General features: G+C 41.6%; 1 protein-coding gene across 1 annotated transcript in view; it reads left to right on the top strand.

Annotated features, from left to right (window-relative positions):
• Positions 1–11329, top strand: part of LOC120049828 (N-alpha-acetyltransferase 40) — a 28801-nt gene extending 17472 nt beyond the window's left edge. The window contains exons 3-8 of the mRNA XM_038996281.1: positions 4877–4929; positions 5064–5159; positions 5647–5805; positions 6500–6583; positions 9724–9801; positions 10008–11329. Of these exons, the coding sequence (XP_038852209.1) occupies positions 4877–4929; positions 5064–5159; positions 5647–5805; positions 6500–6583; positions 9724–9801; positions 10008–10155 (618 nt within the window). The 3' untranslated portion in view covers positions 10156–11329. The remainder of the gene's footprint in view (positions 1–4876; positions 4930–5063; positions 5160–5646; positions 5806–6499; positions 6584–9723; positions 9802–10007) is intronic.
• The last annotated feature ends 3973 nt before the right edge of the window (positions 11330–15302 follow it).

The raw sequence follows: 15302 nt of genomic DNA, 5'->3' as shown, positions 1-15302 counted from the left end.
CCTGTCGGGTGTTTGGAGAATGTCCTTTGCGGCCTCCTTGTTGTAGAAAAAATCTTAGTCTAATCCGAGGTGAGGGATCGCTGTCCTGTTATCCAGAAGCTCTTTTTTGCCTTAAACGTCTTATGGCTGCAATCCCGGTAACGGGATGATATGACAACAGCCAGTGACAGTGCAGGGCGCCAAATTCAAAACAACAGAAATCTCATAATTAAAATTCCTCAGACATACATGTGTCTTATACCATTTTAAAGGTAATCTTGTTGTTAATCCCACCAAGTGTCTGATTTCAAATATGCTTTTCAGCGAAAGCACCACAAACGATTATGTTAGGTCACCACCAAGCCACAGAATAAGCACAGCCATTTTTCCAGCCAAAGATAGCAGTCACAAAAAGCACAAATAGAGATAAAATTAATCACTAACCTTTGATCTTCATCAGATGACACTCATAGGACTTCATGTTACACAATACATGTGTGTTTTGTTTGATAAAGTTCATATTTATATAAAAAAATCTGAGTTTACATTGGCGTGTTACGTTCACTAGTTCCAAAAACATCCAGTGATAGTGCATAGCCACATATATTCAACAGAAATACTCATCATAAATGTAGATGATAATACGAGTTATTCACATGGAATTATAGATATACCTCTCCTTAATGCAACCGCTGTGTCAGATTTCAAAAAAACTTTACGGAAAAAGCAAACCATGCAATAATCTGAGACGGCGCTCAGAACTATAGTCAAATTAGCCGCCATGTTGGAGTCAACAGAAACCAGAAAATACATGATAAATATTCCCTTACCTTTGATGATCTTCATCAGAATGCACTCCCAGGAATCCCAGGTCCACAATAAATGCTTGATTTGTTCGATAATGTCCGTTATTTATGTCCAATTAGCTACTTTGGTTAGCGCGTTTGGTAAACAATTCCAAAGTCACAAAGCGCGTTCACTAAAACGTGACGAAATGTCCAAAAGTTCCATAACAGTCAGTAGAAACATGTCAAACGATGTATTGAATCAATCTTTAGAATGTTAACATAAATCTTGAATAACGTTCTAACCGGAGAATTACATTGACTTCAGATGAGCGATGGAACGGAGCTCCCTCTTATGTGAACGCGCATGGTCAAAGAATGGTCACCTCATGGCAGTGGTGACTAATTCTCCTCTCATCCGGCCCCCCTTCACAGTAGAGTCATCAGACAAAGTTCTACAGACTGTTGACATCTAGTGGAAGCCGTAGGAAGTGAAAACTCATCCATATCTCGCTGGGCTTTCAATGGGAGCTTGGTTGAAAATTTCCACTTCCTGTTTGGATTTTTTCTCAGGTTTTTGCTTGCCATATGAGTTCTGTTATACTCACAGACATAATTCAAACAGTTTTAGAAACTTCAGAGTGTTTTCTATCCAATACTACTAATAATATGCATATATTAGCAACTATGACTGAGGAGCAGGCCGTTTACTCTGGGCACCTCTGTGCACCTTTCATCCAAGCTACTCAATACTGCCCCTGCAGCCATAAGAAGTTAAGATACGGTTGCAGAAACATTATGTACAAAATATGTATGTACAAAACAAATATCACGAAAAAAAACATAATAGCACAATTGGTAATAGCCTGTAAAACTGCTGCCATTTCTTCCGTTGCCATTTTCAGTTTTTTACTCAGTACTTTGTTGAAGCACCTTTGGCAGTGATTACAGCCAAAGGTATTTTTGGGTATGACGCTACAAGCTTCGCACACCTATTTGGGGAATTTCTCTCATTCGCTGCAGATCCTCTCAATATCTGTCAGGTTGGATGGGGAGTGTTGCTGCACAGCTATTTTCAGCACTCTCCAGAGATGTTCGATCAGGTTCAAGTCCGTGCTTTGGCTGGGCCACTCAAGGACATTGAGATTTGTCCCGAAGCAACTCCTGTGTTGTCTTGGCTGTGTGCTTAGGGTCATTGGGGCGGCAGGTAGCCTAGTGGTTAGAGTGTTGGGCCAGTAACCAAAAGGTTGGGAGATCGAATCCCCGAGCTGACAAGGTAAAAATCTGTCGTTCTGCCCCTGAACAAGGCAGTTAACCCACTGTTCCATGCCATCATTGTAAGTAAGAATTTGTTCTTAACTGACTTGCCTAGTTAAATAAAGGTAAAAAAAAAAATATATATATATATATATATATATAAACATGTTTTGTCCTGTTGCAAGGTGAACCTTCGCCCTAGTATGAGGTCCTGAGTGCTCTGGAGCAGGTTTTCATCAAGGATCTCAGTACTTTGCTCCTTTAATTTTTCCCTCGATCCTGACTAGTCTCCCAGTCCCTGCCGCTGAAAAACATCCCCACAGCATGATGATGCAACCACCTTAGCGATGGTGCCAGGTTTCCTCCAGACGTGACGCTTGGCATTCAGGCCAAATTGTTCAATCTTGGTTTCATCAGACCAGAGAATCTTGTTTATCATGGTCAGAGTCCTTTAGGTGCCTTTTGGCAAACTCCAACCGGGCTGTCATATGCCTTTTACTGAGGAGTGGCTTCTGTCTGGGCACTCTACAATAAAGGTCTGATTGTTGTAGTGCTACATAGGTAGTTGTCCTTCTGGAAGGTTCTCCCATCTCCACAGAGGAACTCTGGAGCTCTGTAATAGTGGCCATCGGGTGTTTGGTCACTTCTCTGACAAAGGCCCTGATTGCTCAGTTTGGCCGAGCGACCAGCTCTAGGAAGAGTCTTGGTGGTTCCAAACATTTAAGATTGATGGAGGCCACTGTGTTTTTGGGGACCTTCAATGCTGCAGAAATGTTTTGGTACCCTTCCCCAGATCTGTGCGTCAAAACAATCCTGTCTCGAAGCTCTACTGACAATTCCTTCGATCTCATGACATGCACTGTCAACTGTGGGACCTTATATACACAGGTGTGTGCCTTTCCAAATCAATTTCGAGTCTCATAACAAAGGGGGTGAATACTTATGTAAATAAGGTATTTCTGTTTTTTATTTTTAATAAATTAAAGAAATTCTAACAACTTTTTTCACTTTGTCATTATGGGTATTCTGTGTAGATTGATTACTTTTCTTTTTTTTTAAATCAATTTTAGAATATGGCTGTCATGTAACAAAATGTGGAAAAAGTCAAGGGGTCTGAATAATTTCTGAATGCACTGATATTTCACTGGTTTAGATGGTACAATGAATCTCTACACTATGCTTTGTTTTGTCACATTAACTGAAATTAGGCAAACTATTACAATTTCAGCAACTAGAAAATTGTGCCGCGATATCTGCATAGTGCATGTTTAAATGGAAATTTCAAAAATGTTCAACTTCATATTCAGCATCTCCAGCACCACACCAACATATGTGAAAATGGTGCGTTTCTATTTTTTTGTGGGGGAAAAAGATAGCAATGCTTCCAATGACGGCATCAGTTTGCATCATGTGATTTTAACAAATTATGAGTAGGCATTGCCTACAAATTGGTTGATGTCGTAGTTCCAGCTGTTTATTCAATCAGAGCATGTGCTAGCACCAGCAGAGCGAGCCTCCCTCTTTTGTGCAAGGGAAGTGAGTTTGGAGAAACTGAAAGTATGCTTCTTAGAAATAGTTTTCACATACAAACTTCATATGTCCGAACTCAGAATCAAAAAGGCTTCCCAAAAATAACATGGTCGCTGTGATAGAACATTTATCAAAGTCCCATCATGTAGCCTTATTTCAGATCTGTCCATGTAAACAGGATTATAAGGGAAATTGGTCTTCTTGCAAAGCATGTAAACATTTAATCAAACTATTATATTAGTCTGAGTACATGTAAACATACCCATTGACTGTCGGGCGCAGTTTGCATCAGATTGCTATGACATGATGTGTTTGGCTGATATTTTAAACACAGATCCAGATCTGGCATGCGTCTCCAATGTAGTCAGCCTGGAACGGGACCTATGACCGCGGGGCTCCAGACTAACATGTTTCCCTGGTGGCACTGGTGCCACTAACTTTTGCAGTTGGGGGCTCCAGCCCATGATTTGCCCACACCAAAACATTTTGCGGCGTCACGCAATAGAAAAAATAAGTCATCAACTTAGTAATTCACAGTGCTTTATTAAAGGGTGTAATAGAGTATTGAGCTGGGATTCAATAAATCAGTTTTAATTTAACATGTCCATGCGGTAATGCATTATTCAAGATATTTTGATGTGCAACATAATCCAGTGATTGTCATGAGTTTTGGGGCATTTTACTGTTAAAATCCGGCATTTTTTCCCGTTCAATAGATGAATTTACCTTAATCTTTATGTGCAATAATATCATAGGCAAATCTATTTGGGGCTAATTCACCTCCTGTGTAAGTGGAAAATCAAAACACCCCACTGCTGATGCCATGTATTAATCGAACAGGAAATTCAGTGTCCTAAAAAAACTTTGCAGTTGTAGCCTACTACCCAATGAGTCCTATGCATATGCAATGGCCAATGCGCACTCCGTATCTCAAAGCTATATCTAAATTGTAAAATAGTTGCCAAAGAGCTAAATATTGAGAGTTGAGAAATCAAAATTATACCGACCAGTGACAACAGTTGCTTCCAAATCTGTACAGCGCAGGTCAGACTTTCATTACAGGAATCATAAGGATAGTTTTAGCCTCCTAAAAAAGTGAACATTTTATTTGTCGTATTGGTGCGAGCTGCACATTCTACATAGCCACCTGACCATGTAGTATGTGGCTCGCACCGATACGATCAATTACAATTTTACTCACACAGCCAAGTCAAATGGTCGCAAAATGCGACTAAACGATCGCAGTCTAGAGCCTTGGACTGCCAGGAGTTTTTCCTGACCATGTGACTGACTGACTGTAACTCATACACACTTCTCTCTCACAGCTGGATGACCCTCTGGCTGCTTTCCCCATCTTTAAAAAGTATGACAGAAACGGGTAAGAGATTCTCCTCCTGTGCCTCTCCAGTGTGTGTGGCTGGCTGGTTGATAAATATCTGCTCTGTCTGGCTGACTGGTTTATTGTGTGAGATTTATAGTTAACTACTCATGTCCTGTCTCTCTCGCCTGTAGGTTGAATCTCCAGATAGAGTGTAAGAGAGTGTCCACCCTCAATCCTATCTCTGTGGAGTGGGCCTATGAACTAACCAGGACCAACATGCAAACACTGTAAGGAGGGAGGGTTGAGGGGGAGAGAGAAGGGGAGGTGAGGGAGAGTGCAGGGATGAAATAAGGGAGAGGAGAGCGCAGGGATGGCAAATTGGAGGGAGGGAGTGAGTGTGTGTGTGTGTTAAGGATGTTAAAGGTTAAGTGCTAGTCTATAGGTTAATTTGCATAATTTAGTGGAATTAAATTGCTGTCATAAAACCGTGTCGGCAGTCGACCACAAATATTATTTTGCCGAAAATAGTAATGTACAGGAAAGTAGCTGGTAGCTCAGCGATATGACATAGATGCAGAAAGTAAACAGAATAGTGGGTCAATTTCTGCAACAAGTAACACGGAACCCAAACCGGCTGCGCGCGTGCGCCATCGTGCATACATTTATTTTGCAGGAAAATTGACAGAAATTTGCTGCCCTAGTGTGTATGTGAGAGTGTTTAACATTTCCCTCTTGTAAGGATCAATAAAGTATTCTGCTTCTTCTGGGCTGCAGGTACGAGCAGAGTGAGTGGGGATGGAAGGAGAGAGAAAAGCGGGATGAGATGAATGATGAGAGGGCGTGGTATCTCCTGGCCCGAGACACAGACTCCTCCCCCGTGGCCTTCTCTCACTTCCGATTCGACGTCGAGTGCGGGGAGGAGGTGCTATACTGGTAAGGGTTATCATGGAGGGGATTCGATTAATGTCCCTGGTAAGCATTGATTGCATTAGTTTTGGAACCGTGAGCCAGGTGACCTGTTTTAGCCAACGGGAAGTCTTCTCCAAACAAAAGTGATGTAGGTTAAGGAGGTGGAGTAATGAGTGGGGTTCTGTGTTTTCACATGCAAACGTGATTGCTTTTGATAAAAACACTTTATCGGCCTTCCCAATGAAAAATTTGTTCGAAAATTCGAACATATATTTAATGGAAAAGAGATGTATGTTTCTGAACGATGCGTCATGCTGCCTTGCTAACATGACCGAGCGCAAATTATTGTTCGATTTGAGAAGGGAGCGCCTCCCTTACTGCTTTTGCCTGTTCATGTCACGGGCCATACCACGGTGCACTGCGGTTCAGCTTAACCAAACTCCCTCAATGTCACCTTTTATGGAAAATGGAACTGATAGGGTGAATCTTAATTCATCGTGTCGTCCCTCCTCGTCTACTTCTCCAAATCCATATGTAAAGATCCTAGGGTAGGGACCTCAGATCTTCTGCTCCAATGTGCTTTGAGAAGGAGGCGAGTGGGAAGGAGACTGAGGAATCAAGGAAATACAGTTGAGTGGCACTACTATTGAAAGGGATTGTTGTCGAATGGTATTGTCATTTAGTGTTCTTCTGGATGTTGATGTGTTATTTTTTGTAGTTATGAGGTCCAGTTGGAGAGCAGAGTAAGGAGGAAAGGACTGGGCAAGTTCCTCATCCAGATACTACAGCTCATTGCCAACAGGTACATATTATATATTAATATACACTGAGTGTACAAAACATGAACACTTTCTTAATATTGAGTTGCACCCCCCCTTTTCCCTCAGAACAGTCTCAATTAGTTGGAGCATGGACTCTACAAGGTGTCAAGCATTCCACTGTGATGCTGGCCCATGTTGACTCCAATGTCTCCCACAGTGGTCAATTTGGCTGGATATCATTTGGATGGTGTACCATTCTTGATACACATGACAAACTGTAGAGCATGAAAAACCCAGCAGCGTTGCAGTTCTTGACAAAAACTGGTGGGCCTGGCACCTACTACCATAACCTGTTCAAAGGCACTTCAATCTTTTGGCTTTTCCATTCACCCTCTGAATGGCACACATACACAATCCATGTCTCAATAGTCTCAAGGCTTAAAAATATTTTTTTAACCTGTGTCCTCCCCTTCATCTACACTGATTTGAAGTGGATTTAACAAGTGACATCAATAAGGGATCATAGCTTTCACCTAGATTCACCAAGTCAGTCTGTCATGGAAAGAGCAGGTGTCCTTAATGTTTTTTACACTGTGTATAATATAGTGTTATAGTAATAGATATACGTATAGTAGTGTAGTATAATATAGTGTGTATAATGAAGAAAAATATAAACACAACTTGCAACAATTTCAAAGATTTGACTGAGTTACAGTTCATATAAGGAAATCAGTCAATTGAAATACATTCAATAGACCCTAATCTATGGATTTCACATGACTTGGAATACAGATATGCATCTGGTCACAGATACCTTAAAAAAAAGTGGGGCCGTGGATTAGAAAACCAGTCAGTATCTGGTGTGACCACCATTTGGAATCATGTAGTGCGACATCTCCTTTGCATAGTTGATCAGGCCGTTGATTGTGCCCTGTGGAATATTGTCCCACTCCTTTGCTATGGCTGTGCGATGTTGCTGGATATTGGCAGGAACTGGAACACGCTGTTGTACACGTCGATCCAGAGCATGTCTGGTGAGTATGCAGGCCATGGAAGAACTGGGACATTTTCAGCTTCCAGGAATTGTGTACAGATACTTGCGACATGGGGCCATGCATTATCATGCTGAAACATGAGGTGATGACGGCGTATTAATGGCACAACATGGACCTCAGGATCTCGTCACAGTATCTCTGCATTCACATTTCCATTGATAAAATGCAATTGTGTTCGTTGTCCGTAGCTTATGCCTGCCCATACCATAACCCCACCGTGGGGCACTCTTTTCACAACATTGACATCAGCAAATAGGTCGCCCAAACGACGCCATGCACGTGGTCTGCGGTTCTCAGGCTGGTTGGACCTACTGCCAAATTCTTTAAAAAGACAATGACAAATGAACATTCAATTCTCTGGCAGCAGCTCTGGTGGATATTCCTGCAGTCAGCATGCCAATTGCACGCTCCCTCAAAACTTGAGACATCTGTGGCATTGTGCATATTTTAGAGTGGCCTTTTATTGTCCCCAGCACAAGGTGCACTGGTGTAATGATCATGCTGTTTAATCAGGTTCTTGATATGCCACACCTGTCAGCTTGATGGATTATCTTGGCAATGGAGAAGTGCTCACTAGCAGGGATGTAATCAAATGTGTGCACAAAACTTGAGAGAAATAAGCTTTTTGTGCGTATGGAACATTTCTGGGATCTTTTATTTCAACTCATGAAACATGGGACCAACACTTTACATGTTGTGTATATATTTTTGTTCAGTGCAGTTCCTCATCTAAGTAGTACAGCTCATTGGCAACAGGTTGGTACTGAACCATAGATGGAATTTCTATGCACTGAATGTCTATGATAACCACGCCATAGGAACACTAGAAGGCTCATAAGCTACTCCGGAATGCAAAAACACTGGAGATAAAAGAGCAGTAACAACTAGTGTTGTCACAATACCAGAATTTTGACTTCAATACCGATACCAGGTTTAGTATCACAATACTCAGTACCATCATGATACTCTACCAAAACGATACCATGGCAAAAACATAAGGCATATTAGCCAAAGTCACTTGATTCAGACAGATAAACTCAGCTACTGCTCTGTTAAATTGTTGGGCATCTTTTGAGTTCAATATCATTACAATTGCATTTTTTTTATTTTTTTTTTACATACGTTGTTCAGACAGCCATGTATGTATTAATTAATCAGTCATACAAAAAATTTAACTTTCTTTTACCAATCTAACTACATAATGGTAATCATCTCTATTGATAACCTGGGTAAATGTAGATTAAGCCTATCCACAATACAGGTGAATGCATATTCAATAATTGTTGTGGCTGTTTGTTTTGGCTGATTTCATGGGGCTACAGATGACTAACAATCTTTTTCCCTTCCATTTGTGACTTATTTTATTGTACTGATCAACAACATTTGCATAGAAGTAGCTTCTTTTATAAAAATGTGTGCAGTCACTTTAACCAGTAATGACATCATTCAAGAGGCAGTCAGTTCGCTGAGGCAATAGATCATCTTTGGGAGAGACTTGAGCGAGAGGGAGACCAAATAAACTTTTTGGTGGCAATCAGCTTTGAAATCAGCATATTTTGCATTATGGTTTTCATTTCACAAACTAAGTACTAGGGTATCGAATTGATGTTAGCTTTAGCTGTCAGTTAGCAAGGAAAGCTACTGGTATTTTCTTCCAGTGTAAGGTGTTCTAGCCTGTATGGACATTGTTTTGCGAACAGTAATTTATTTCAGCATTTCTGCATGCCATGTCGCATTATTCAAATGTGTTAACTTCTGTGCGTCATGAGTGGAAAGCTAAAACGATGCATCCCAGACTCCCAGTGCAGGCTGGAAATGAGTAAGTGGAGCAGGCACGGTGCACGCTATAATAAGAGGTCGGCTGCGCTAATAGACAGGCTTGATCCGTGAGACACATTTGACAGAAGTCCCGAAAGTAACAAATTCTTGTACCGAACCAAAACGGTACCGAAGTTTCGGTATACCGTGTAACACTAGTAACAACAAGCTATCTGAAATATTCTACCACCAAGTCCTATAGAAACTGAAACTATTTCAATCTCTTTCTGTGTCTCTCTGGTCTCTTTCTCCCACTCTCTATCTTTTCCCTTTCGTTCTTTTTCTCTCTCCCACCTCTCTCACCCCAGCACACAGATGAAGAAGGTAATGTTAACAGTATTCAAACACAACCACGGGGCGTACCAGTTCTTCAGGGAAGCCTTACAGTGAGTCTCCATAGCTTTTCAACAGCTTCTTAGCATGTACAAACACATTATTATGATTATGTTCTTTAGAAATAACTGTTGGCACAATACTGTAATCAATCCACTCCTTCCTCCATCTCTCTTGCCTCTTTTGCTTTCTGTGCATCTTGTCTTTCTCTCTCCCCCCTACCCTCTCAATATCTCCCTCCTCCCTCACCCCCTCCCAGGTTTGAGATCGATGACACCTCCCCTAGTATGTCTGGTTGCTGCGGTGACGACTGCACCTATGAGATCCTGTCGCGGCGGACCAAACACGCGGAGGCCTCGGGTCACAGCCATGGGGGAGGGGGGCACTGTGGGGGCTGCTGCCACTGAGGGACATGATTACTTCCAGTTCCTGTTTCACCACGTCCTGGTCACATGCTCTAAAACCTCCCACTTTCCTAATCATCTTTACCTTTCCCCCCAACGCCCAATCGTACACCCCCCTTTAAGCCCCAAAACTGACAGACCCCCGACCCCCTCTTTTCTGTCCTGTATCGCACCTTCCCTCGCCCCTCCATATTCCACCTCTTTCTCTTCCATTCTATTGTGCCCCGTCTGTCCACCCCTCCTTCTCTTCAACAGCTTTCTTAACAGTCCTAAGGCTCCATCTCAGTAATCGTAACGTGCGTACTATTATGGATAGAGCAGTGTATTGGCCAAGCATTCTGAATGGTAGACTAGGGTGGATGTTGGGACAAGAGCCGTACAAATGTATTTCTTAGTTTGATGAGGTATTCTGTAGATACTTTGCACCCCCTCGCTCTTTCGCTCTTTTTCTCCCTCGCTCTCTCATCACAGAAATACACAGAGCCTCTGATCAGTTTGTTTATTTTCTACAGTTTTCAAAATGCAATTGGATGTCAGGAAGACCCACTGTTGCCATGTTAAGACCCCTGGCTCCTCCCTAACAACCCCTTCAGTAGTTTGCATGGCAACCAAGTCACAAAAATGTTTGTTTTTCTAGATGATCTTTTCAATAGATTTCACCACCCAGATGATTTAGGTCCTGAAATGGCACAGTATTCCCTTTACATATATAGGGGATACGGTGCCATTTGGGACGCACACTGTGTTGCTGCTGGCATTGTGGGCCTTGTTGCCATGTCTGTTTACATACAGAAACCTTCAGGATATTGTAGTGACCTGGGTTGCCAGATTGGGAGGTTTCCATAGAAGTCTATGCGATTGACCCTGTAACTGTTAGTGTCGATCTCAAATTGCACCCCAATCCCTTTATAGTGTAATACTTTCGACCAGGACTCTTAGAAACCCTTCGGTAGTTTGCATGGCATGTCACAAAAACAGTGTGCAGTAGAAAGTAGTGCACTATAAAGGAAATAGGGTGCCATTTGGGACGTAGTGAATGGAAAGAAACTCAACAGATTGGCATCTCACCCAGGCTTAAAAAAGTAAGACATTTCACTTGTGCATTGTATATACAGTGCATTCGGAAAGTATTCAGACCCCTTGACTTTTTCCCAATAAATTAGGTTACAGCCTTATTCTAAAATCTAAAAATTAAATACACAATATCCCATAATGACAAAGCAAAAAAAAATCTATTTTTGCTAATGTATTTTAAAAAAAAACTGAAAAGACATTTACATAAGTGTTCAGACCTTTACTCAGTACTTTGTTGAAGCACCTTTGGCAGCGAATACAGTGTCGAGTCGTCTTTAGTATAATGCTACAAGCTTGGCACACCTGTATTTGGGGAGTTTCTCCCATTCTTCTCTGCAGATCCTTCCTTTCAATATATGTCAGGTTGGATGGGGAGCGTCGCTGCACAGCTATTTTCAGGTCTCTAGAGATGTTCTATCTGGTTCAAGTCCGGGCTCTGGCTGGGCCTCTTAAGAACATTCAGAGACTTGTCCCGAAGCCACTATTGTGTTGTCTTGGCTGTGTGCTTAGGGTTCTTGCTGACATTCAATGCTGCAGACAATCCTGTCTCGGAGCTCCAAGGACAATTCCTTCGACCTCATGGCTTGGATTTTGCTCTGACATGCACTGTCAACTGTGGGACCTTATATAGACAGGTGTGTGCCTTTCCAAATCATGTCCAAATCATCAATTGATTTTCCCACAGGTTGACTCCAATCAAGTTGTAGAAACATCTCAAGGGTGATCAATGGAAACAGGATGCACCTGAGCTCAATTTCGTGTCTCATAGCAAAGGATCTGAATTTTTATGTAAATAAGGTATCATTTTTTTATATACATTTGCAAACATTTCTAAAAACCTGTTATCGCTTTATCATTATGGGGTATTGTGTGTAGATTGATGAGGGAACATTTTTATTTCATCAATTTTAGAATAAGGCTGTAACGTTAGAAAATGTGGAAAAAGTCAAGGGGTCTGACTACTTTCCGAATGCACTAAAGATGAGCTGTTTTATGTACGATCTCTCATTTTCCCCCCTCTACTTTCCAACCCAATAATATCCTATATCTGTCTCAGGTTTAAATCCCAACTGACACTCCTCGTTTTTCTTTGCAAGCATGTTACGGTCCAATAGTTTGTGGTAAGAAGACAAATCACCCCTAATCACAGATTTCCTTAACCCTTAAACAATATGGGCCTGTTTTCCAGAGACAGATTAGCCTAAAACTAGTCCAGAAATAAAACAACTATTTTAATTGCGATTACACATTGAGTATTTTTGTCTGGTAAACAGGCCCATGGTGGGTAAAAATGGAGACCTGTGTATATAGGTAGCCTCTAACTGGATTGGTGGCTTGGTTGGGTTTGTGTTGTAGGGAGTGGTGGGGAACAGTTTTGTTTAAATTTAAAATATTTTCGTTTAGGGAAGAAACGTTACATTTTTGTTTTGTTTTTATCAATTTCAGACACATTATTTTATTAAGACCTGTTGGATATCCTCACCTCGTCTTCATGTTCAACTAGTTTTTAAAAATGTGTTTCTGTCAATCCCTCTACCCTTGTCTCAGCCTCTTTTTCTCTTTCTCTGTGTATATAATCTGTTAAATTCATTGGATTTGTTTTTTATTTGCCTTTTACAGGTAAAACACTTGTTTTCGGTTTAAAAATGACATTTAAACTCAATGTTTGATAATGAGTGGTCCTGTCTTGTGATTGATTGAATATTAACTGACAAAGATGAAAGGGAAAAAACTAGACTGTCATTTCTGCCTTGTCAGTATTTTATTTGTATGATACAAATAAAGGAAACTTGTTTGACTTCTATCCAGTTGTCTGTATTTTAAATATAGGTATGTACAGTCGGACCCAAAATATCGATGTTTTGTTCCCCGAGCAACTTAGTTATCACTTTTGGCTTATGGCAAGGTGCTCCATCATGCTGGAAAAGGCATTGCTCGTCACCGAGCTGTTCCTGGATGGTTGGGAGAAGTTGCTCTCGGAGGATTTGTTGGTACCATTCTTTATTCATGGCTGTGTTCTTAGGCAAAATTGTGAGTGAGCCCACTCCTTTGGCTGAGAAGCAACCCCACAAATGAATGGTCTCAGGATGCTTTACTGTTGGCATGACACAGGACTGATGGTAGCGCTCACCTTGTCTTCTCCGGACAAGCTTTTTTTCCGGAAGCCCCAAACAATTGGAAAGGGGATTCATCAGAGAAAATGACTTTACCCCAGTCCTCAGCAGTCCAATCCCTGTACCTTTTGCAGAATATCAGTCTGTCCCTGATGTTTTTTCTGGAGAGAAGTGGCTTCTTTGCTGCCCTTCTTGACACCAGGCCATCCTCCAAAATTCTTCGCCTCACTATGCGTGCAGATGCACTCACACCTGCCTGCTGCCATTCCTGCGCAAGCTCTGTACTGGTGGTGCCCCGATCCCGCAGCTGAATCAACTTTAGGAGACGGTCCTGGCGCTTGCTGGACTTTCTTGGGCACCCTGAAGGCTTCTTCACAATAATTGAACCGCTCTCCTTGAAGTTCTTGATGATCCGATAAATGGTTGATTTAGGTGCAATCTTACTGGCAGCAATATCCTTGCCTGTGAAGCCCTTTTTGTGCAAAGCAATGATGACGGCACGTGTTTCCTTGCAGGTAACCATGTTTGACAGAGGAAGAACAATGATTCCAAGCACCACCCTCCTTTTGAAGCTTCCAGTCTGTTATTCGAACTCAATCAGCATGACAGAGTGATCTCCAGCCTTGTCCTCGTCAACACTCACACCTGTGTTAACGAGAGAATCACTGACATGTGACAGGGCTGACTTTTGTGACCGGGCTGAAATGCAGTGGAAATGTTTTGGGGGGATTCGGTTCATTTGCATGGCAAAGACGGACTTTGCAATTAATTGCAATTCATCTGATCACTCTTTATAACATTCTGGAGTATATGCAAATTGCCATCATACAAACTGAGGCAGCAGACTTTGTGAACATTTATATTTGTGTCATTCTCAAAACTTTTGGCCACGACTGTACGTCCCAAATGCCACCCTGTTCCCTATATAATGCCCTACCTTTGACCAGAGCATTTTGGGCCCTAGCCAAAAGTAGTGTGTTTGGGACGTTTTGTCAGTCATAGAACACTTTTGTCAGTCACAGATTAATTTGAATTTCTTACGCAGTTCTCTGAAATGCAAAGTGGAGCCTGAACTTTCCTTCATTCTTTACTTTACACAGCCGGTTGAATAGGACATTAAGCATCCCACAGGAAGGTGTGATTACTTCCTGGAAACGGTGACAGTGGAGCATGTAATGATACAGTGTGTGCAGTATGAAAGGGAAAGAGACAGATTGAGTATGAGGGAGAAGGTGATACAGGAATTGACTTTAAAGAGAATACTGAGTAGAAGAACATAATTTGATGGAGGCAAATGTTTTATATCTTTTAAGAGAAACTGGGCTGGCAGGTTGGATTTACAATTTCTATCTGTCTACCTGATTTATTGTTTATACCTGTCTCTGGTCAATATAATGTATAATCTGTGGGATCTCTGGTAAAGCATCTTCTGTGGGGTTTATCGGCGGTTGGCATCCAACGTTTTGGTGCATTACTGGCCCACACTCCAGTACAGTAGGTGGCGGTAATGCACCATAACATTGGATGCCAACCGCCGATAAACCCCACACAATAAGATGCTTTACCAGAGATCCCACAGATTATACATTATATTAACGAGATACTCAATTGGCCGCTCTAACAATGAAAATAAATGTTTTCAAAAATGGAAGGCAGTCAGGAGGAGGCAAGATCAGGTGGGACCATTCAAGCCAATGAGAGGGCAGATAGGAGTGTGATAACAGGCACAACTCCAATATAGTGTTTTTTCTCAGAGTTGCGTGGATGTCACGTGTCCTACTTATCAGTAGCTACATTCATAACAACCTAAGCATTACGAAACTTCTGTTCGATAAAATAAGCCACACTTACCAAATAAGTCATATTTTTGGTTAACCAAATTCAACATGCATTGATCTCCATACAAAAACTTCTGGCTTGGTGAGCGAAACATTTTTTTTTAACGCCACCTGCTGGAGAACA

Source organism: Salvelinus namaycush, chromosome 6, assembly GCF_016432855.1.
Source record: "Salvelinus namaycush isolate Seneca chromosome 6, SaNama_1.0, whole genome shotgun sequence".
Classification (NCBI taxonomy): Eukaryota; Metazoa; Chordata; class Actinopteri; order Salmoniformes; family Salmonidae; genus Salvelinus; species Salvelinus namaycush.
The sequence above is the reverse complement of the archived record's forward strand: the minus strand, read 5'-3'. Positions and strand labels throughout refer to the sequence as shown.